Genomic DNA, 25612 nt, shown 5'->3' on the forward strand with positions numbered 1-25612 from the left:
TTTTGCAGCCCAGAGCCAGTCCACAACCAGAAGGGATTGGTTATAAGCTATTAAGTTGTTCTATATGGCTGAAAAGAAGATCTGCAAACATTCCTTAAACCTGCCTAAAAAACAGTGCAAGAGTGATTAAGTGTTTCACAGATCATTGCTAATAACCCAGATGCCTTTTCAAGGGCATCACCATCTATCCTTTTTCATTAGACCTCTGGCTTTTACCTTTTGGCAAAATTCCTCTTTTTTTGGTATGTATGTGAGAGATTTAGGATGTCCTGAAATAGTAATTAGTATTATTTCATATTTCCTACTGTATATTAAGCTCTGACCTTCTATTTGATAAGACTAATTTTATAATATACTATTAAGTCTCCCCTAAATTGGAAGAAGCCTGGTTAAAGTCTCTTTTATTCTGAATAACACTAGCAAAAGATGGCGATTTTGATGAGTGCATCAACTTTTAAACTAATGGCATGACCTGTGGAGTGCTGGAGCTAGTCAAATTACACACTCCTCCCATCGCAGTGCTAACAATACCAAAAACAAATCAGATCATTCACTCATTTGCTGTGTGAGGCCTCCCCACGTGCAGATTGGCTGTCATGTCCACCTGTATAACAGATGATACAGTTCAAGGTAATCCATTAATTTTATAGTGTCCTGGCATGTCTGAAAGTGATACATAAATTCAAGGTCTTTTTTTGGGGCCGCTGCATATCATACCGTGATTACATCCATTGCAGAAGTCAGAACAGACATTTTGGTCCTGAAATTCTTTGAAACACAAGCTCAGCAGTTACGCCAGGATCATACCTACTAGTACCCTCTAGTGTTGGAACAGCCAGGGTTCATCACATTTCAGTATTGTGGCTTAGCCTCCAGGTTCCCTTCTTTATTTCTGAACTTTGTTTTATTCCTTTCTGTCATTTTTATGACTACCTTGGAAACATAAGTGAATTATTGCAGTATTTAAAAATGTGCAACTTGTTGCCGGGCTTAAAAGTAGGCTTTGCAGTTTTGCTACGTTTTGCACACACCTAAAAAGTAATACCAATTCTTATTTTGAAAAACTTTCGTTGATGTTAATTCAGCTTCAGAATGAGTGATAAAATAGAAACCTGAAAGATAAACAAACTGTGAAGAAGAAAAGTAAATAATTAGAACTGCAGAAATAGTGGAAACTGTGGTGAACTATTTAAACCTACAAATGGTCATACATTGAAGATTATCCCCAGTTCAATATTGGGGAATGTAATGATTGGAAGACAAAATATAATCTTTGGGCTGGAGAAAAACAAACTGATGTAACTGCGCTTGTTCTTTATAAAAATATGAGAATAAAAAACAAACGTTACCTCACCCATCTTAACTAGCATGGCACAGGAGTGTTCATTTTTATGTATGTACCCTACTAAAGAAAGTATTTAGCTGTTTTCTTCAAAGCCTTGGCTGATGCTAATTGGGCTTGCCAATTTGAGTCCCAGAAAACTGTGCTGTTGAAAAATAATGATTATGGCAACTGTAAAAACTGAAGAGCCACTTCTCCTAATTTGCAACCTGTGATAAAATTGAGGAACTGACCCAAATCAATATTAGGAAATGTAATGATTGGTGGACAAAATCCCAACTTTTAATTGGAAAAAAAACTGACGCATTTGCACTTAGGCTTGGTATAAGAAGCAAAAGATAATCACTTGTCATCGTTCATGCCTAACTTCATAATGTCATTTCATATGGTTGCTCCCTTACGACAAATGCATTGTTCCCAAACAGCACATTAAGCTAGGTTTGTCTTTTTAATAGCTGCAGATTGCCAAGGAAAATTACATTCCATCCTGTAAAATGTTTTTTGAGGAGTAAGGAGGCTTTTGAACAGGTATGAAGTTGCAACCTGTTATTTGCAATGAAGTCTGTCTGGAATGATTTACATCATTAATGACATTGCAATGGCCTAGCAGGGATGTCGACCTTCCAACTTTAAGAAAAAAAATCAAATACAGAATCATATTATAAAGGGTGAATCTGAGATCTGGTGTTTTCAAATGAATGGCAAATCATGGCTTGTGTACTTGCAATCTTTCTGATTTGTTTCTTGTAAGCTCTCTGCTTGCTGCACTGGATCATGAATGCCCGTTTTAGAAGAAATCTATTTCTTCCTAAATTTCCATTCCCTTTAAGTCAATTTTGATCATATAATCACAGTGCACATAAGCTAATTTGATAAATACAAGTTATGAAGCCATTTTTGGCATTTCACAACCATAAAGTTAACAAAATGGCATGGAAGCTCTGAAATATATTTGACTACCATCCCAAGGAAAATTAATAAATTCATAGTACATCATGAAGGAATTATATCAATATTGGAGGATGTCTTTTGTAAATTGATTGAACCAAGCAAATTGGAATTTGCACACTGGCCTTTCTGGGAATCTCATTCCTCCCACATTTTTTCCTTTGATTAAAAATTGCATACTAGCTGAGAAGTTTATAGTAGTTGCACTGTTTTAAGAAATGGTCATTTATTTCCAAAAGCAATTATAGATCCTGTTCCTTGAAAATAGAAAGAAACTTGAGTAAGGAGGGCTAAAAGAGGCCATGAAAAATCATTGGCCAGCAGGATTGAGGAAAATCCCAAAGCTTTTTATACATATATAAAGGGCAAGAGGGTAGCCAGGGAGAAGGTTGGCCCACTCAAGGACAGAGGAAGGAATCTATATGTGAAGTCAGAGGAAATGGGTGAGGTATTAAATGAGTAGTTTGTGTCAGTACTCACCAAAGAGAAGGGCTTAGTAGATGATGAATCTGGGAAAGGATGTGTAGATAGTTTGAGTCATGTTGAGATCAAAAAGGAGGTATTGGGGTTCTTGAGAAATATTAAGGTAGACAAGTCCCCAGGGCCTAACGGGGTATATCCTAGGATAGTAAGAGGAGCAAAGGAAGAAATTGCTGCGTCCTTGAGAGAAGTCTTTGTGTCCTCACTGGCTACAGGGGAAGTCCCAGAGGACTGGAAAATAGCCAATGGTGTTTCGCTATTTAAGAAAGGTAGCAAGAATAATCCACGTAATTACAGGCTGCTGAGCCTTACGTCAGCGGTAGGGAAGTGGTAGAGAGGATTCATCGAGAAGCTTGGAAATAAGTGGATGTATTAGCGAGAGGCAACATAGTTTTGTGAAGCGTAGGTCATGTGTCACTAACTTCACTGAGTTCTTCGAGGAAGTGGCAATGATGATTGATGAGGATAGGGCAGTGGATGCTGTCTACATGGACTTCAATAAGGCCTCTGACAAGGTTCCTCATGGCAGACTGGTGCAGAAGCTGAGGTCAGAGGGGAGCTGGCAAGGTGGATACGGAACTGGTTCAATCATAGAAGACAGAGGAAAGGGTAGCAGTGAAAGGGTGTATTTCTGAACAGAGAGCTGTGACAAGTGGTGTTCCTTGGGGATCAGTGCTGGGACCAATGCAGATTGTAATAAATAAATAAATGATTTGGAGGAAAATGTAACTGGTTTGATTAGTAAGTTTGCAGACGACACAAACATTGGTGGATTTGTGGATAGCAATGAGGACCATCAGAGGATACAGCAGGATATAGATTGGTTGGAGACTTGGGCAGAGAGATGGCAGATGGAGTTTAATCTGGACAAATGTGACGTAACGCACTCTGGAAGGTCTAATACTGATAGGAAATAAACAGTAAATGGATCTTGGTATACAGGTACACAGGTCAGTGAAAGTGGCAACGCAGGTGGAGAAGGTAGTCAAGAAGGCATATGGCATGCTTGCCTTCAATGGCCAGGGCATTGAGTTTAAAAACTGGCAAGTCGTGTTACAGCTTTATAGAACCTTAGTTAGGCCGCACTTGGAATATAGTGTTCAATTCTGGTCGCCACACTACCAGAAGGATGTGCAGGCTTTGGAGAGGGTCTAAAAAGATTTACCAGGATGTTGCCTGGCATGGAGGGCATTAACTGAGGAGAGGTTGGAGAAACTTGGTTTGTTCTCACTGGAGCAGTGGAGGTTGAGGGGCGACCTGATAGCAGTCTACAAGATTATGAGGGGCATGGACAGAGTGGATAGTCAGAAGATGTTTCTCCAGGGTGGAAGAGTCAATTACTAGGGGGCATAGGTTTAAGGTGCGAGGGGCAAGGCGAAAGCAGATGTATGAAGCAAGTTTTTTTTTACAGAGGGTGGTGGATGCCTGGAGCTTGCTCTGGGGGAGATAATGAAAGCACACATGACAGTGAGTTTTAAGGGGAGACTGACAAATACATGAATAGGATGGGAATTGAGGTCCCCAGAAGGGCTGGGGGCTTTAGTTCAATCAGGCAGCATGGTCGGTGCAGGCTTGGAGGGCTAAAGGACCTGTTCCTTTGCTGTAATTTTCTTTGTTTGATTAATTTAAATCCAATGGAGCCGCACATCTGTTGACAAATTGAAACTATTATATGTAATATACAATGTAAATTACTCCATAATAAAAAATGTTTTGTCCGTATCTCAAGTAAAAATCAACTAAGGTTAAACAAGGCTAAAAAGGTATCTCTCCACTATATTATTTCATCCAATACTTCTGAATGTCAATAGACTTCCAAAGTGCTGGATAAAAGTGGTCACAATGATATACGGATAGATTTGCAGTGTGCACAACTCAAGAAAGTCAAAAAAGGCATTTCATAATTGGCGCATGTTAAACAACAAATACTATGTTTTAAACAGTTTATCATTTAATGATAGAGGTTAACATGAACAAAACATAATATCAGTAATAACACAGTCTTAAACAGAAGAAAAATCTACACAGCATTCCCCAGGATAATAGTTAAATTGACACACACATTCATAATTTGTAGACAGCTGCCTTTTAAACAACAACTGAGAAATCACGCTAGGCCAAATTTCCATCATCAATGACATTCAATTGTAATTGTGGATTAATTAGATTTTCTGTCTTCCCTCCAACCGGTATGTGGAACTTCTGAAAATCATTTGATATGCTCCAACAAACTTTTATCTTTTGTAGGTGTCAGAAGCAAGTGCCTAGCAATAATTCCAGTTTTATTGTATACCTTTTTCCTTTAAAAAGAAATCAATTTAACAAAGAGTCTATAATCAGGAATTTGTAGTATTGAAATTTCTTAAGGCATAGAGCTTCAACATACATTTTCTTTCACTTGTTCTGCCAGAGGTTTCATTTGCCATTAATTTTAGTTTGTCAAACAATATTAGAAGTCGATGTAGAGTCAAAATTAACAATTTACTTCAAGCCACAATAAATTGAGAACTTGAACTGATAGCAAACCAAGCAAGCATCAGTGACAGGGTGGAATCAATTGTAAATAAGATGCTGCACTCAGGGAGGAAAAGACTGCCATAGCCAAAAGCTAGTTTTTTGGATTTACTGGTTGAATATTTAATGGGAATTATTTATAAATTATGTAATTTTAACCTGAGTCAGTGCAAAGCACACTCCTACCAGAAATATGTTCACTTACTCATTAAATACCAAGTCTGGTGCAAAGTAGAGCATTCTGGAATTCACAATTCTATAGGATCTCCAACCCATTGCGAAGACCATAACTGCCATCCACGAATACTGTATGAGACTCATTTGGTCATCCACATGTAAATTGCGAAAACCTGCAGACAAGGAGCACTTCTGCTGAAATAATGTTAAATGATAGTATGCATTGATCACTACACAGCTCGGCAAAGAACAGACCTTCTTAGCAGATAAAAACAAAGAGCAAAATTAACAATGGTGCAAATGTGGGCATAGATGTTTGGAATTCTGTGCACTAATCAGGCTGCATATTTTTAACAGCAAACTCAGGCTCATGTGGTTAAATTGCAGTGCTGCAATTGATCCAGATTCAATTCAGAATGACTTCATCTTTCCACTTTATTACAAGCAGGTAAGTCTTAGCAAAGTCATCTTAGCTACATAAGTATTTTTTTACAGCAGCTTCTAATTAACAAATATTGTTACTGACAATTCCAATTCCCCATTGGGAGAAAAAAAGATTGCTTAGGCATTGCTGTCAAGATAGTTAAGAATGCAAAACAGAAGTGCTTAATGCTGCATCTGAGCAATTTTCAAATTGCTTTAAAATCTTCTGTGCGACTGCTAAAGCGCTAAATTTATGCGGTCAGGCAATGAACCAAGAATACACTTCATAGTGATTTGCTTGCATTGCAACAGTAACATGGTTTGCACAATGCATTCATTTCAATTGGATCTTATGCAGCTGCAGAGCATGCTTCAAAAATGTTGGAACTCTTCATTTAAAGATGAGTAATTATAAATATACTTTTCACATTCTGTATTTTAATACTGTACATGGGGACTGCATTTAATGCACCACCAGTACCAGACCTGGTAGTTAGTTTAATTATAGCAGTAAGGGAATGCATGAATGTCAGGTGGCAAGCACAATTCACCACCAAGTCTTATTTCTCTGCTGCACAGTGAGTCTCCCATATTATGTACTGTTAATGATAATAGAGATGTGCTTAATGATAGTTAGGTTTAGCAGGGAAGTATTAACAGAATGCTATTATCTCCTTGAGAAGAATCCACAGACAATATCTAACATACATACAGCACAACAGCTGTCAAAGTCAGCCTGATCTTCAATTTTTTTGCATAGAATTACTCCCAGGACTGCTACGTCTGACGATGTATAATTTCAGCAGTTTGTTGCTCACATCAAAATCACAGCAGCATTATTTAGCAGGGCTAGTATTTCATCAGACTAGTTGCTGATTAACAAGAACAAAATGGGAGGGAAATAATTCAAAAAACTTGCTGGATTCTCAGATATTTTAAATTAATTATAAATTGAACCTATATAAGCAATCTGTGCACAATGCAGGTAATGAACCAAAAACAATTTACATTATTTAACTGCATAATATGGTATCTGACCAGCAGCATAGAATCATGCAGGTCAATGCATACTTACCCACAAGCTTTCATGATGGGTGCATTTCAAGGTTGTCATCTATATCACTCTTATTTGAACATCAAGAGTGGAAGGATTGCGCCAACAAGATCAAGGTTATCCCAAGCAGATCAAGCCCACAATACCTAAATGCCAACTATGGGCAAAATGCAAGTACATCGAAGCTTATGCTACAACTAGAATAATCAAACTGGTATCTTAAAGCAGTGCTTCACATGTTTGGACTGGTTGAAAGAGGCTTTTAATACAAATTCACTCCCTCCATGACCCAACCCCTCCAGACAAAATAATCTGCATAATCCATGATTTCACTTTGAAAAGGGAACTTAATGCGCAGATCAATGACCAGCATGACAAAACCATGACAAAATAAGAAAGCAAAGATGGCAACAAATAATTAGTAGCAGTACTTTCCAAAGGCTGTGCTTTCCAAAGAGTGCCGTAATTAATTATATCAACTTTTAATGTTTTAATTGTTCAAATACCAATATTAGTATTTTATATTGGGGTCCTGTCTGGCTGAAATAAAGAACAAATAAACACGCAGCACAACTCCCTACTTTGTAATTTGAATGTTGACAACTTGAGGCTGAAAATGTGGCTGTTCCTTAATACGTGAGTTCCATTTAAGATTATTTACCAAAAAACCTGCAATTGCTTCGAAGGATATTTTTTGTGGATGCAGTAAGCACGTTTTTGGGCAGCAATATTTCACAAATTCAGTCTGGGTCTACTGGCTAAACCTTCTTCAAATGCATATTACAGGGGCCCTTCATGTTAATCAGCTAAGTCTAGATCTGTGTGACTAACTGATATTGCCAGTATTATTCCTCTCGTGCTTGGTAATTAAAGGGAGATTTCTCTTCCTGACTACTCTTAGTAAGATTTGCAGCATCTGCCCTGTAAAACTAACTTGTCCTAATCAATTAAACATGTTCTGCTTAATTTTAAGATCATACCACTTTATAATTGTAGCTCACAGCTGATTAGGAGCTCATGTTTTCCCTCACTGACTTTAAAACAGCAACATTGTTTGCATAACCAGCAGGTTTTGTTACTTCAGTAAACAACTAACCATAACTTTTCAATAGCATATTGAAAGTATGTTCGAGACTTATTAACAAAACTATGCGCTTGATTCACCCAAATTGCAACTAAGTGCCCACGCCAGCAAGAAAACTAGATTGTTTCCCACTGCCATTGGCAGCATTCGTCAGGTGGGATTCACCCACCTGACACAGGCAAATGAGCCCATCCTGCGAATCATGCCAGCCAGATTTTCACATTCATGGACAGATTCCTCTTCCCACCAAAAACTAAAATGGTGACTCCCTCACTGACCAGTGGTGCACCACCGATCAACCCCTCAGCAAAGAGTGGCATTCTCACCTCCCATCACTCAACTAACAGGTCACCAACCCCATATCACGAAGGCATGAGGATGAGCCGAACCGACCCCTCCTGCAGACAATCTCTGCCCCTCCCCCCCCACTCCGACCTCTCCTTCAGCCTCCCTCCCCCAGGCTCCCTCCTCTGGTCTGCCTTCAGACCATCCACATTGCCAGTGCCAACAGTGCACTGCCCTCCTGACACTGAAACTCTGGCCTGGTGTCATGAGCCCCGAGGGGAGGGGAGGGGGTCAATGAGGCAAGTCCAATGGTCATTTGCTCCCTGCCACTGTCTGGCTGCAGAGGATCTCCTAACAGTCTTGTAGATTGGATGGGCTCAGGCTGGGGGCAAGGAGTTGACTTCACCACTCTTCCCCTGGATGGTCCATTCTAGCCCTGGCAGGCTTGAAGACCACCCCTGGCATTTCAGGGAGCTCTGTGATTAACATATTAATTCCTGGCTATCACCTGTAAACATTTGAACTGGCCTGGTCACTTCAGTCTCCATGCACTTTGGATAGCGGGCAGGCTTTTAATCATAGCAGCACTCTATTCTGCTTTCTCTCTGCAGGCGTGAGTAGACCCCTTTGAAGTACTCTGCAAGAGAGGTGATGGCAACTTCATTGGGCTCGGTGGATTCTTAACTCAGCCCCAACATATTCACAGAGCTTTTATTTGAAGTCTCTGAGCCTCCCTAGAAGGTGGAAACCTTTGAAACCTCCACCAAAATATCTGATGCCTGGGATGATCTGGATTTTCTTATTAACATAAAGGTTGTTTGATTAATACTTCTATATATAGAAAATTGCAAGAACATTTAGATGTCATATACTTTAGATGGGGCTAACAATCCAAAACTACTACAAAAAAGGCAAATTAAGAATAAAACAAGTTCCATGTTTGCCAATTACCACCTGTTTCTGGTTCTATTGAAATTATATCCATGGAAGGGTGGGGAGCGAGTGCTATTGTAGCTTTTAGTCCCTGCTGGTACTGGCCCCATTGAAGGCACCTCATATATTCAAGGTAATTCCCTCCACTTTATCCCTCTCTCTTACCAACCTCCACCCTGACATCCAGCAACTCTGGCCCCTCAGCGCCCTCCAACTTCTTCCACAGCCAATATGGAATGACTAATTTCGGGGAGTGGGTGGTGTGTTGGAATGAGAAATAGTAAGCAGTCTCACAACACCAGGTTAAAGTCCAACAGATTTATTTGGTAGAATGAGGAATGGCTTTACCTTGGCATGGAACCCCCTTTCAAACACCCTGCTAATGGAGCAGTCTGCATCCTTCGTGTTACCTACTTTTAATCATCCAGAATTCTAGTCCACCGCAGCCCAGTCAACCTTAGCTTTTTTTTATACTTTATTTATTTCTTCTTCAGCCTGCAGTTCACTAGTTGTTTACAACTCTGTATCTTCCAAAAAAGTTCAGCCAACTCACTTGCCGTGCATCCTGTTTCAGACCTTCCCTCCCCTCAGACACTAAATGCAAAGAGTTCATGGACCTCTTTGTCAGTAAGACTGATATCATCCCATCAGCTGTCTCTGCACTTCCTCTCTTGCTATCCGTCCAGGCCAAACTTCTTCTAAAGATCCCCCCTGCCTAGCCCCAGTTATGCATATTTCTCTAGTCTCTCCTATCTCTCTGCTCATGCCTTCTTTGAATTCATCTTGTCCAAGAGCCACACCACCTGTTCCCTTGACCCTATTCTCACTAAACACCTAACCACCTTATTTTCCGTCCTGTTGCCCATGTTAGCTGATGTTGTTAAGCTGTTGACTTTCTCCAGATACTGTTTCCCTATCCTTTACTCTACTGTTGTCACTCATTTCTCAAAACACCAACCATTGATTGTGCCTTCCTGACAATCTATCATCCCATCTGCAAACTCCCTTTCCTCTCCAAAGTCCTAAAATGTATTGTTGCCTCCAAACTTTCTGTTCATCATTCCAGGATCTCCAAGCTTGAATCCATCCAATTTGATTTCCGCCTTAGCCACAGTACCAAAACAGTACTTACCAAAGTCACAAATGACATCCTAAGTGATTGTGACAGAAGTAAATTATCCTTTCTTGCCCTTCTCTACTTATTTGTAACTTTTGACATAGTTGAGTGGACTATCCTCTTCCAAAGACCTGCCACTATTGCCCAGCTGGATGGGACTGCATTTACCTGATTTCACACATATCTGTTCCCTCACTGTTACCTCTGGTGTACCCCAAGCATCTATTCCTGTTCCCTCTCTGTTTCTCACCAACATGCTGCCCTCTCAAGCATCATTTGAAAACAGTGTTAGTTTTCACATGTATGCTGATGACATCCAGTTCCCCTTCCCTACCACTGCTCTCAACTTCTCTACTACTGCTAACTTAGCAGATTGCACATTTAACATCCTGTAACAAAAATGAGTAAAAATTTTATCCAACAAAATATAGGAAAGTTCATTTATTTCTTCAGTTCCTGTTTCAAGCCAGCAACTCCACTTCTCTCCCTGGCATTTCCCTAAAGCTAAGCCAAACTTTCACAAACTTGGTGTCTTACTTTACCCCAAGGTGGCTTCTAACCACAGATACGCATGATAACCAAGGCCATCTACATCCATCTATGTAACCCGCCTACTAACTCAGCTCAACTGTTCCTAAAACCCTCAATGCATGTCTTTATTTCCTCCAGATGTGACCATTCCAACGCAATCCTGGAGCCTACCACATTTTACTTTCTGTAAACTTGAGGTCATTCAAAACTTTGTTACTCGTGTCCTTAATTAACACCTATCCCCATTCACCAAACAGCCCTGTGCTTGCTGACCTATAGTGGCTCCTGGTCAAGCAATGCCATGATTTTAAAATTCTCAATTTTAACCGACTAGTTACTTCCTTAAAATTTGTCTTTAAGTCCATTCATGTCTTCCTCCTCCCTTTGACTAATATCCATCAACCCCACAAGGTAGCTGAGCTAATCTCGTTCTGGCCTCTGTAGAATCCCCAATTTTAACTGCTCCATCATCGGTGGCTATGCCATCAACTGCTAAGGCCCTAAGCGCTGGAATTTTCACCCTAACCCCCTCTCACTCTCTATCTCCTTTCTTCAGCCACTTTTTAAAACTTACCTTTTTGACCAACATCCCATCTGGCCTCATGTGATTAATTTAGTGTCAAATTTTGCTCTGTAACACACATGAAAAGCCTTGGGACATTTTGTTATTTTAAAGTCATTGTGAAAATACAAGTTTTGCTGCATTTGTTCTTCAGTGTTCTCCCTTCCTTGCCCCTTTCCGTATCTCTGCACTTGCTTAAAACCTGTTATAGATCTAACTTTTTACGAATGAAAGATTATGAACGTGATTGTTTTCAACATTGGGCAGAATCTTCTGCCATCTTTAGTGGTATGTTTGGAGGCGAAGAGGGCATTTAATCAGCTGAGCATCCTGTCAACTTCTCAACTCCACCTTGATTAAGTCCAGGGTGGGAAGGCTCACGGTTGAACTTACTGCCCTTCCACCGATTGAAACCTTGAAATAGATGATTAATGACCATATAAGGGCCTCATTCTGCCCCTGCTGCTATTAACCCAGTGGCAGGCAGGCTTGTTACCATGCGGCATACACAGCAAAAGAGGGCCACCTAACTGAAGGACCAATGGAAACCAAGAGTGAGTAATCACCACGGAGGGTCAAGTCCTCTCTGGGGCAGAATACATTTGGAAGCCACGTATTAAGCATATAAAAACTAGACCAGCCGGGTAGGCTGTTTCAGGGCAGCCTAGGGCTGCAAAACCTTGTACCAAGTTTCTCCTTATTAATACATACCTTCTTGTTCCTAATGAAGTCAGAAATCTCTCACAGTGCTAGAAATATGCCACATTACACAATAATACCCCATCTGCCATCTTGTTGCTCATCTACTTTAACTGTCTATATCTCTTTGTAGCCTCTCAGCTTCACTTCCATTCTAACTTGGTGTCATCAGCAAACTTTGACCCATTACTCTCAGTCTCTTCATCCAAGTCAGGTATTTGTAAATAACTGCGGCCCCAGCATTGATCCTTGCAGCATTCCACTAATCATTGCCTCCCAAGTTGTAAAGCCCTATTTTTGCCCAATTTCTGTTATTTGTCTGTTTATCAATCCACTACCCATGCTAAAATACTGTTCTCAACTCCATGAGCCCTTATCTTGCTTATTAACCTTTTGTGGGGCACTTTATTAAATGCCTTTTGGAAATCCAGGTGTATGATATCTAGGTTCCCCTTTATTGACCCGACTAGTCACTTCCTTAAAAAAACTCTAATAAATTTGTCAAACAGGATTTAAGAACATAAGAACATAAGAAATAGGAGCAGGAGTAGGCCATCTAGCCCTTCGAGCCTGCCCCGCCATTTAACAAAATCATGGCTGATCTGAACTGGATCAGTTCCACTTCCCTGCCTGCTCCCCATAACCCTTAATTCCCTTATCTATCAGAAATGTATCTACCCGCGACTTAAACATATTCAACGAGGTAGCCTCCACCACTTCAATGGGCAGAGAATTCCAGAGATTCACCACCCTCTGAGAGAAGAAGTTCCTCCTCAACTCTGTTCTAAACTGCACCCCCGCCCTTATTTTGAGGCTGTGCCCTCTAGTTCTAGTCTCTAGTTCTATTTCCCCTTAGTCCATGTTAATGTTTTCTACTTATACTATACTTTTATAAATGCATTAAGACTTCCTCAATAATAGGTTCCAGCACTTTCACAACTGATGTTAGGTTAACTAGCTTACACCTCACTGTTTTCTCCCTGCTTTCTTGAAAAATGGTGTAATATTTACCAACTTCCAATCTAATGGGGTAATTCCCGAATCTAAGGAATTTTGGAAAATCGTAACCAGCGCATCCAAAATCTATGCTGCTATCTCTTTTAGAACCCTAGAGTGTAGACCATCAGGTCACAAGAATTTATTGGATTCTAATCCCTTAAATTTTACTATTATTTTTTCTCTGCTGATATTAATTTTCTCAACCTCCTCACTCATTTTAGCCCCTAGATTACCATCTATTTCTGGTGTGAAACTTGTGACTTTCACTGTGAAGACAAGCAACAAATATTTGTTCAGTGCCTCTGTCATTTCTTCATTCTCATGATAATATCTCCAGTCTCTACTTCTAAGGGCCAACATTTACTTTAGCTACTCTCTTCCTCTTTATGTGTTAACAAGAAAATCTTACAATCTGTTTTTATATTCCTGGCAAGTTTACTCATTTTATTTTTCCCCTTTTGATATAGCCCTCAGCTGGTTTCTAAAATGCTCCCAATCCTCAGAGTTGCTATTGTATTCTGCAACATTTTAAATCTCTCCTTGTAGTGTAATACTGCATTTGTGAGTGAGCCACAGATGTGCATTTTGATGATTTTTTGCTTTTTAATGGAATATATTTTTATTTAAGGTTTTGAATTATTTCTTTAAATGTTTCCCACTGTTCATTTACCTCCATACCTTTTAATCTATTTACCTAATTAATTGTATCCAGTTCGCCCTTATATCCATGTAATTAGGTTTTGTAAATAAAGAATTTTGTTTCTGATTGGTGTGTGTTACTTTCAAAGTTCATACGGAGTTCCGTGCTATTACAATCACAATTTCCTAAAAGATCTTCACCACACAATGCAGCTTTATCCCTAGTTGGTTCCACAGAACTACGACTAAGGAAATTTACGACTCTCACCAACGTTTTACAGCTGCACCATAGAAAGCATTTCTTATGGTTGTATCGCAGCTTGGTATGTCTCCTGCTCTGCCCAAGACCGCAAGAAACTACAAAAGTTCATGAATGTAGCCCAATCCATCAGGCAAACCAGTCTCCCATCCACTGACTCTGTCCACACTTCCCACTGCTTCAGAAAACCAGCCAGCATGATGAAGGATCCCACACACCCCGCACATACTCTTTTCCACCTTCTTCTGCCGTGAGAAAGATACAAAAGTCTGAGGTCACGTTCCAACTGCCTCAAAAACAGCTTCTTCCCTGCTGCCATCAGACTTCTGAATGGCCTTACCTCGCACTAAGCTGATCTTCCTCTACACCCTAGCTATGACTGTAATGCTACATTATGCACTCCTTTCCTTCTCTACAAACAATATGCCTTGTATGTACGGCGCATCAGAAACAATACTTTTCACTGTATACAAATACATGTGACAATAATAAATCAAATCAAATGATATTCCAGGTTCAATGCCAACCTTGGATGACTGTCTGTGTGAAGTTTGCACATTCTCCCCATGTTGACTTGGGTTTTCTCCAGGTGCTCAAGTTTCTTCCCCAAAGCTCAAAGATGTGCGGGTTAAGTAGATTGGTCATGCTAAATTGCCCCTGAGTTTCCCAGAATGTGTGGGTTTGGGGGAATTAGTGGGGTAAAAGCTCTAGAGGTGCAGACTCAATGGGCCGAATGGCCTCCTTCTGTATTGTAGGGATTCTATTCTTTGTATCACTCCAAGGAATTGTCACAAAATCATTCTCATTCTTGTCTCTCAATTTAACCTCAAGCTCTTCAGTTCCAAACAATTCATGCTTCTTCCACTCTCTGTTCGAACGGACACTGTGTGGGTATGCCGGCGTTGGACTGGCGTAAACACAGTAAAAAGTCTGACAACACCAGGTTTTAGTCCAACCGATTTATTTGATAATAGACTCACAAGCTTTCGGGGTTAGCCCCTTCGTCAGGTGAATGGAGAGTTCTGGCCTCAGTGTACGAACGGACACTGACCAGCTTTTTCCCCACATTCAAGTAGGTATTATTTAATATTCCCTCTGACATGTTCAAGCTGACATTAACTTTAGCAGCCACTTTTCTGCATTACCACAGTACCTACATTATAATTAAATGACATTAAGGGAAGACCTGCAGTCATGAAAAATGCCATTTAAATGTAAGCCTATCTTTTTGATGAATATAGTTGCTGTGGTTGTTGTATGTTTAATAGGTCTCACAATAGGTTCCGAGTCTTGCATGGTTGAGCATTAAGTGCTCATTGATAAGATAATTACATACATATATAGCCTAAGCTATAAGCTAACCCCATGCTTGTTTCTACACAGCTCTCAGTCCTACAAATCTACAAAACGACAATGCAGAGTCGCTGAGCAGAGACTGATAGCCAAGTTCCGCACACATGAGGACAGCCTCAACCAGGATCTTGGGTTCATGTCACACTATCTGTAACCCCCATGACTTGCCTGGGCTTGCAAAATCTCACTAACTGTCCCAGCTGGAGACAATACACATCTCTTTAAGCTGTGCTTAATCCTCTCTCCACTCACATTGTCTGTACCTTTAAGATTAGATTACCTGTAAAGACTCGAATTCCAACCATTATTTTGTAAATTGAGTTTATGTTCCCTGAGGAACACCGCTGGTCACAGATCTCCAGTCTGAAAAACAACTCTCTACAACCATCCTCTGACTTCTATCAAGAAGCCAATTTTGTATCTATTTAGCTACCTCACTATGGATCCCGTGAGATTTAACTTTATGCAACAACCTACCATGCGGTAGCTTGTCAAAGGCCTTGATGTCCATGTAGGCAACATCAACAGCACTGCCCTCATCTACCTTCTTGGTTACCCCTTCAAAAAACTCAATTAAATTTGTGAGACATGATTTCCACTCAAAGTCATGCTGACTGTCCCTGGTCAGCCCTTGCATCTTTAAATGCCTGTAAACCCTGTCTCTCAAAATACCTTCTAACAATTTACCCACCACAGATGTGAGGCTCACTGGCCTGGAGTTCCCAGACTTTTCCCTGCAGCCCTTTTTAAACAAAGACACAATATTTGCCATTCTCCAATCTTCAGGCACCTCGCCCATGACTATCGGTGATTCAAATATCTCGGCTAGGGGACCCACAATTTCCTCCCTAGCCTCCTTCATTAGGTCCCGGGAATTTATCTACCTTGATGCACTTTAAGACCTCCAGCACCTCCTTCTCTGTAATACGGCTTAGTGTCTGCCCTATTGGGAGTTTGATCCTTAGCTATGCTGATTTACAGAGCCTTTTCCATAAATGTGTGCATTAGAATCTATAAAATGCTCTTGTTCTCATGCAACCTTAAGCACCTGTAAGTAGAAATTAGTTGTCCTCAGAAGTACTTGTGCATAACAACTTGGAAGCGATATGAAATCTTACATTGGCAGGCTTGCACTCATATCACACTCACACCTGCTTCCAATGGGGGAGCAGACCTTGCACAGATCTCTTTCAGATGGAACCAGATAAATGGGTGCAAAGGGGGGAGCCACAAGAGAACAATCAAGATTGTTCCTCCTTGCAGATCAGAGAAGACCTTGATCATCACTCACTCACTCATAGGAAACCCATATCCCTTGACATCTTTATCATGCTGAAAAGTTTTGAAGTTACTTAGGAATCCACTAATTGAGAGTGTCACAATTGTGCTTTGGGTTGAGTAGCAACCACTCTGGACCCTTAATTTCAGAGACTCCTATAACTCTCAGTGCTGCATGGCCTAAGAAACAGTACAATACGGTAATATAGTGATCTATCAATGGGGATACCACAACCAAGATAAACATATTTTCTGCAAAGCCCTGTTGGATGCTCCGTACAGATAGCCTCACAATTACAGTAAGGTCCAGCACTAATGGATCTTCTAGTGTCACAAGCAGGCTTACCTTAATACTGTAATGAAGTTACTGTGAAAATCCCCTAGTCACCACACTTTGATGCCTATTCAGGTACACAGAGGAAGAATTTAGCATGGTCAATGCACCTAACAGGCGCATCTTTTGGACTGTGGGAGGAAACCGGAACATCCGGAGGAAACCCATGCAGACACAGGGAGAATGCACAGACCCCTCACAAATAGTGACCCAAGCCAGGAATTGAATCTGGGTCCCTGGCACTTTGAGACAGTGGAGGTAACTATTGTGCCACCATGTCACCCTACTTTCTTTCACCTCATGGACTAAAGCCCTGGTTCAGCATGAGGTCCAGGGTACATTTGCTGCAAACCCTTTATGTAAGGTTGACTGCAACCCTTGACAAGGAGATGAGAAGGTCAAACAAATCACCATGTGTGGTCTGACAAAGTCTTTAGCCAACTGCACATCGACCTCTCTAACCTTACACATAATCCCACTTGCAGTCGAGGCTAACTTGCCTGTGGCATCCTTCCTTGTATCCTTCACCTTCATGCTAGTTTAAAATGACAAATCACCAAGAATGGCCAGTAACAATCAGGTGTACCCACCACAGTTTTCTCCAAAAACATTGTGATTCCTCCAATGTTCTGCTTTTAAAAAGACAATGTTAATGCTCTGCTGTTAAGACAACAATGTAAAGCTTCACTCTTTCAACCCTGAAACCTTATATATGTTTTTACTTTCCACTCACATAGCATGTTTAACTCTTCTTGAGTATTCTTCCATCTACTGACATCTCACATCAGGGCAATAACATCAGAAGATGCAATGGCTGCACTGAACATTGTGCAGACATCAATTTAGAGCACAGAAGATATAGTGTAGTTCATTTATTAGTGTCATAAGTAGGCTTACATTAACACTGCAATGAAATTACTCTGAAAATCCCTGAGGTGCCACAGTCCAGCACCTGTTTAGGTACACTGAAAGAAAATTTAGTATGGCCAATTCACCAAACCAGCACATCTTTTGGATTGAGAGAGGAAACTGGAGCACGTGGAGGAAAATCATATATACACAGGGAGAACGTGCAGACTCCACACAGACAAGGATCCAAACCAGGAACTAAACTCGGGTTCCTGGTGTGGTGAAACCATGATGTTAACTGTGCCACCATGAGCTGCAAGTAATGGCTTGTATGATGCATGCCCAGGCTGCACACTCACAAATGAAGGCCAGTGCTTAATCATGTACATGTGGGATTATTGAATAATCAATATGTTGATAATGTGAGATAAATGAATCAATAGGAACTCATTATCATTCTCTGTTGGGGGCCCAAATTTCACAGTCTTGAATGCCCACGACCATTTCGGCAACTAACAGCAAGATTGAATTAAGCATGCTATCAAACTGCAAGTGAACATATATATTTATAAATGACAACAGTATATACAATGATTGTAGACCTGTACACCTGAAAAACTTCTTTATTTTTATTTTTCTGTTCCTATGTCTACATGCAGCCCTGATATCCACAGCTGAGGCGGAAGCAGCCTACGGGCTGATGACTTTGGTGTGTGTCTATTGGTGGTCGAGGCCTAAGGATCCTGGCCTAATAAGGGTGTCCTATTCAAGTGCAGGTGCACTCCCCTTGGCCTGACCTGCTGGAGGCAATGGGCTACTAGAGGGAGGAGCAACATATTCTTGGAGCATCCTGGGCTGGAGTCCTTGGCATGCCCCGCTAGCGCTCCTCTTCTTTGTGGATGCCCAATGACGCCTGCCTGACTCATTGAGAAGGGACATCTGGAGAAATGTGAATAATCCCCCTCTCAGCCAGCTACTGTTGCACTGCACCCTTGACAAGAGCAACGATCTGAGCACATATCTGGCAATCACTGTGCATTTTGCTGTTCTATGGAGGCAGCGAACACATGCATACCAGAGCCACAAAGCAAATAGAACCTCCAGCCTTCAGTCCAGTCTACACATGACATCCAACATCACTGCCTGACTTCCCTCGCTTGGCTCTGTATCTTCATTAGGTCTCATATTGCCAAGTCCAGAGGCTTGGCTGCTCCTTGGAGCTGAGCAATGGCCCAGTCTCGATCAGTCCTCCAAGTGTTAGAGACCTCAGCTGTCACTTCCTCTGCTGGCTTGGACCTGTGTCAATGATGAGCTCACTAGGTTATGAACCTGAACCTACTCTAGAATGTTTATCCACAAGGTAATGCATCTACACTTGTGGAGGGTGCAGGTGAATGCTGCGCAGATGCATCTTCTGAAACTTCAGAGAGAAATGAGGGACAGGATCTGTGTCTCGTCTCCCTTTTGGCCCTCCCATTTTCTTGCTAGTATCTAGTAGGAAAAATAAAGATTTAATAAATGCCCAAGTAGGCTTCTTTATTAAAACTGTGTCACATTCAGTCGTTGCATCTGTCAACTGCAGACAGGAGGCATCTCACTGGTTTGCTGGGGAGTCCTATCTCATCTTTTGCACAGGTGCAATCCTGTTCCTATCCAAAGGTATGCCACAGCTCTCCAGAATTCATTTTAATTTATTCTGTGTTACAGCTTGTTTCAAAGTATGAAATTTCACGAGGATGCTTACATTAACTTTTGGCTAAGTGATCCTCCAACTTTTCTCAAAGACCTCATGACAGTGAAGTTCTCAGCTAAAACCTTTCCTTCACAAGCAAACTATAAGGGTTACTTTGGATTTCTTCCTCTAGCTCTAAGCTAGGCAAATCTTCCAAACTCTTTCCCTTCCCAAACTACATCTCCAGACTGAGCATGAACATCCATCAGCAATGAACAATAAAGTTAGTATTTTCTTAGCTTAAGGCGCAAGCTCCGCTAACACTTATCTTTTTTGCTCCCATGAGCTGCAAGTATCTGACCATTGTCAAACTGAACTGCTGGCAGCTTGCCTCTGTGAACAAACACATACATACAAATGCATTCCACCCAAAAAGGCAATTCCCTGCAACTTACCTCTATGGCAGTTTGCGATGTTCCAAAGAGAAATAGAAACCAATAACCTTACCTTCAATACAACTCATTGATTCTGTGGCTCAAAGAAATAATATATATCTGTAATAGAATTTTGTAATTATCCCAAAATTTGTAGCTTTTAATTTTTCTCATCTGAGAATTGGATAAATAATTTAAATATTTCATTGAATTAAGGATGGATCTCCTAGCTCCATTAAAAAGCTTAAAGATGAGTCATCCATTAAGCTTTACACTTCTACTTCTGACCTTGTAACATAAATACAGGTTAGCTTTTAACTGTGATTGATACAAGCTTGTTTATTTGGTTTTACTTCAGCGATTTCCTGAAACTACAAGTTATCTTTTAAAACATGTGGGGGGAGATCAGAGAATAAACTTTTTTACCCAGAGGGTGGTGACGGTGTGGAAGGTGATACCTGGCAGTATGGTAGAGGCAGATTGCTTCATGTCCTTTAAAAAATACCTGGGTGATTACCTGGCATGACATAACACTCATGGCTAAGGGCCAAGTCTGGTAAATGGGATTAGATCCAAGTTCAGGTGTTTCTCACATGCCAGTGCAGACTTGATGGGCCAAATGGCCTCCTCTACACAATATGATTCTATGATATGGATTATTAAGTAGATATTTGCAACAAAAGGGCATAAGAGACAATGCAAGCATTATGTTTTAATAATAAGGGGACGTAATTGAAAGTTATGTCAAATCTGTGTCAAGACTTGGTTAGACTACACTTAAAAGCAATGTGTGCATTTTGAGACACCATATTTAAAGGACACAGGGACACTGGAGAGGGTACAGGGAAGATTTTCAAGAATTATGCCAGAATTATGCAGATATAAATCAGAAATGGGTTGACAGTTTGGGTGTGAAGAGTTTGTACTTGTCATGTTGTGCCATGAATTTATGAAGATGATGAACATTTTAATTTTGAAATGCAGCATATAAGGATGGATCTCCTAGCTCCATTAAAAAGCTTAAAGATGAGTCATCCATTAAGCTTTACACTGTCCTTTACATTGTCCTTTATATGGACAATTTACTGTGACAAGATGGACTCCTAGAATCAGGTGAGCTTTTAACTTTTCTGTACCAACAAGAACTGCCTCATGTCTGGGCAACTCTCTGGTTAGTCATTAAAATGTAAACAACCTTTTGGTTCCATTGGAGGGACATCAGGATGCAACAGACTGCTTGCAGAGTTAACAGTTACTACTGTCTGAATGTTTACATAAACTGAAATACAATAATTGCTCAGACTTGATGTCTGTAAATTGAAATTCCAGAAAAATGAATATGACAAAACACATTTTATCAGAAGAAGGCACAAATGGCCCACATTTGTACCTCATTGTTTGAGAATTGCTCAGCAAATCATTTGTGTAAACAATGGGAATACTGATACCGTGGACAGAGGACAGAAACTGGCATTTGTTAGAAATCCAATGGGGGAATTCAGAAAATACTTCTTTATCCAGAGAGTGATGAAAATAGGGAGCACGGAGTAGTTGAAATAATAGTATAGATGTATTTAAGGGAAAGTTAAATAAGCAAAAGGGGGAGAAAGGAATGGACAGTTAACACCAAATCACAGTATTGTTAAGATGCAGAAATAGGCCATTTGGCCCATCATGTCTGTACCCAGTTCTCCAAATGTGCATCATGACTTAGCGTCATTTTCCTGCCTTTATCCCGTACCTCTGCATGTTGTTTCCATTCAAGTAATCATCTAATCACCTCTAGAAAGCCACTAGTGAACCTGCCTGCACCACTTTGAGGCAATGCATTCCAGACCAAAACCACCCACAGTGTGAAAAAGATTTTTCGCACATCACACTTACTTATTTTGCAAATCACTTTAATTCTGTATTTTTAGTCTTGATCCTTCTATGAGTAGGAACAGTTTCTTCCCAACTACACTGTCCACCCCATTTCATGATTTTGAACGTCACTATCAAATCTCCCCTTAGCCTCTTTCTCTCCAATGAGAAGGAGTCTCAATCTCTCCAAACTATCTTCATAACTGAATTTTCTCATTCCTGGAACCATTCTTGTGAACCTCTTCAGCACTCTCTCTAATACATTTATATTCTTCCTATGGTGTGACACCCAAACCTGTGCACAACATTCTAACTGAAGTCCTGTATAAATTCAACATAATCTCCTTGTTCTTGTACTCAATGGGCTCGATTTTACCTTTGCAAAACTTGGTAGAGTTGGGCATGAGGCCATTAATGCAATCTGCGCCCACATCTGCACAAATGCCCACTATACCAAAGCCTGAAAATGTCCACAATCCAAATCGTGCCCGAAACAGGTGCAATGAGAGGTGGGGTGAGAAGGGAGGTGAACCAGGTCATTCTCGGGGCGGGGGGGGGGGCACGGCGCGGCGGGCGCAGTGGGAGGAGGCAGGTCAGGTGTATTTCTGGTTGGGGAGAGCAGGAGAGGGAGGCCAGACGGATCTCTGGTGGGGTAGCAGGGGGTGTCCGCTGCCACTCTGGGAGTGATTGGTGGGTGGGTGGGGGAGGTCACCATCAGCCTGGGTAGGGGGAGGGATAAGGAGGACAGTTATGTTGTGGGAGTGGGGCGATGTCTGTGGGGGCCATCACTCCTGCTTTTTGTGGCCTGGGAGCAATGTGACAGGGGTGTGTTTTTCAAATTTCTTTTTCTCACTGCGCATGTGCAGTTCAAAGCTCTGATCGGAGCAGCAGCGTTTCAGGTGCGATAAGCCCTTATCACATTGCAATTCAGACTCGCGATTTGTTTTCCAGGCTAAGTGCATATGGGGGTGCCTGAGAACAGATTTCCAAATCGGATCTGAATTGCACCTAAATTCAGCACTTCGAATCAAAATGGTAAAATCGGGCCCTGGAGGTTTACCAGGATGTTGCCTGGTATGGAGGAGAGGTCCTATGAGGAGAGACTAAGGGATTTGAGGTTGTTTTCGTTGGAAAGAAGGCGGCTAAGAGGGGACCTTATTGAAACATATAAGATGATTAGAGGTTTAGATAGGGTGGACAGTGATAGCCTTTTTCCTCGGCTGGAGAAAGCTAGCACGAGGGGGCGTAGCTTGAAATTAAGGGGTGGTAGTTATAGGACGGATGTCAGAGGTAGGTTCTTTACCCAGAGGGTGGTGAGGGATTGGAATGCCCTGCCTGCTGCAGTTGTAAATGCGCCTAGTTTGGGGGCGTTTAAGAGATCCGTGGATAGGTTTATGGATGGAAAGGGATTGGTTTAGGTTAGAGGGTCATTGCTTTTTAATTGGTCGGTGCAACATTGTGGGCTGCAGGGCCTGTTCTGCGCTGTAATGTTCTATGTTCTATACCCTTACCATTAAAGCCACTATGTGCTATATTAATTGCTCTCACACCTGTCCTGCTATTTTCAATAATCTATGCACATATACACTCAGGTCTCTCTGCTCCTGCATCCCTTAAGAATTTTGCCTCTTATTTTAAGTAGTTTTTCAACGTTGTTCCTTCCAAAATGCATTACCTCACAGTTCCCCACATTGAATTTCACCTGCCAACCACCTTCCCACTACATCATCTTGTCTATGTCCTTTTGAAATTCTATGCTGTCCTCTTTACACAGTTTACAATACTTCCAAGTTTTGCATCATCAGCAAACTTAGAAAGTGTCTCTTGCACACCAAGATCTAGATCATTAATCCATATCAGGAAAGGCAGGGGTCCCAATACTAATTCCTGGGGAATGTCACTACAAACCTTCCACCAGCCTGAAAAATATCCATTAATTATTATTCTCTGCTTGCTATTCAGCCAATTTTGTATTCATGTTATGTCCCTTTTATCCCATGAGCTATAAATTTGCTCACAAGTCTGTTTTGTGGCACTGTACTGAACGTCTTCTGAAAGTCTAAGTATACCATATCAATTGCATTACCGTCATCAACTCGTTCTGTTATTTCCTCAAAAAAACTTAAACACAATTTTTCCTTTAGAAATCCAAGCTGTTTTTTCATAGTCAACCCACATTTTCCACATGGCTACTAATTCTATCCTGAATAATTGTTTCTAGATGCTTGCCCACCACTGATGGCAAACTGACTAACCTGTAATTCCTGGGGCTATCCTTACAACCTTTTTTGAACAAGGGGTAACATGTGCAATTCTCCAGTCCTCTGACAACTTCCCCAAGTCTAGAGAAGGCTGGATAGCAATGTTCAAAATTATGAGGGGTTGAGGCAGAGTAAACTGGGAGAAACTGATTCATTTGGTGGAGGGACTGAGAATCAGAGCACATGGAAAAAAACTAACGGCAAAATGAGAAAACATTTTTTTTTAATGAGTAGTTAAGGATCTAGAATATACTGCCTGAGAGGATGGTGGCAGCAGATTCAGTTCTGATTTTCAAAAGGTGAGACGGATAAGCTCCTGAAGATAAAAAACGTGCAGGGTTACAAGAAGAGGGTAAGCTAATAGAACTGGCTTTTATCACTTTTGCAGAGAGCCGGTGCGGGTGTGATGGATGGAATAGTCTCCTTCTGTGCTTGTAAGCATTCTACAATCCTTGTGTGGCACGTTATCAAGTGCCTTGAAAATTCAAAAACACCCTATTCCTTGGTTTCCCTCAGTGAATTATAACCACAGAAATGTTTAACAATTTTTCAAACACAATTTCCCTTTCAGAAATTAGTGCTGACTTTCCTGATCGTATTACATTTCTCAAAGTGCTCCATTACCACACAATGGAAATTATGGCATTTTCACCACTATTGATGTCAAGCTAAATGGCCTATGCTCCCTCATTTTCTCTCTGCCTCCATTCTTGATTAGCATTTTTACATTTGCTTTCTTCTAATCCGTAGCAACATTCCAGGATCTAGGGAATTCTGGAAGATCAAAAGCAATGTTTTCATTATCATCAAAATACTTCTTTTAAAATCTCACCATACAGGACATCAAGTCAAAGGGATTTGTTGACTTTATGCATCATTAATTTCTCCAGTGCTATTTCTTTTCTAATAATATCCCTAAGTTCCTAATTTCTACATTAACAATAAGACAGGAGTACACATCTTTGGCAAAAACTGAAACAAATGAACAGTCATTGCAATGACCTTTAAAATCATATTTCAGATCTTAGTTGAACCGCATCTAACCTCCTTTTTATTCTACTGCCACTTTCAATAAAAGGAAAAAAAGGAAAAAAATCCACAAATCACAGCTTTAATCTTACAAAAATGTCCTCAGTGGTTTTGCAGTGAAATGTTTTCCTATTTCCTGTCATTAAATTTGTTTCTGCACTATACAAACCTGATTAACAGTGAACCTTCCTAATTTAAACTTATACCTCATCAACTTCATACTCAAATCTCACTAACTATATTGTTACATTGCTAGTTATTGCTTTATACTTTCATGGATAAGAACATAAGAACATAAGAAATAGGAGCAGGAGTAGGCCATCTAGCCCTTCGAGCCTACCCCACCATTCAATAAGATCATGGTTGATCTGTCGTGGCTCAGTTCCACATTCCCGCCCTCTCCCCATAACCCTTAATCCCCTCGCTTATCAAAAACCCATCAACCCACGTCTTAAAAATATTTAGCGAGGCAGCCTCCACCACTTCAACAGGC

General features: G+C 40.8%; 1 protein-coding gene across 1 annotated transcript in view; it reads right to left on the minus strand.

The window, feature by feature from the left end:
- ar (androgen receptor) overlaps window positions 1–25612 on the minus strand; it is a 247025-nt gene that overhangs the window by 54227 nt on the left and 167186 nt on the right. Inside the window, exon 5 of the mRNA XM_080187884.1 lies at window positions 5490–5634. Within this exon, the coding sequence (XP_080044010.1) occupies window positions 5490–5634 (145 nt within the window). The remainder of the gene's footprint in view (window positions 1–5489; window positions 5635–25612) is intronic.

This window comes from Carcharhinus amblyrhynchos, chromosome 4 (genome assembly GCF_965287045.1).
Source record: "Carcharhinus amblyrhynchos chromosome 4, sCarAmb.v2.hapA, whole genome shotgun sequence".
NCBI classification, from domain to species: Eukaryota; Metazoa; Chordata; class Chondrichthyes; order Carcharhiniformes; family Carcharhinidae; genus Carcharhinus; species Carcharhinus amblyrhynchos.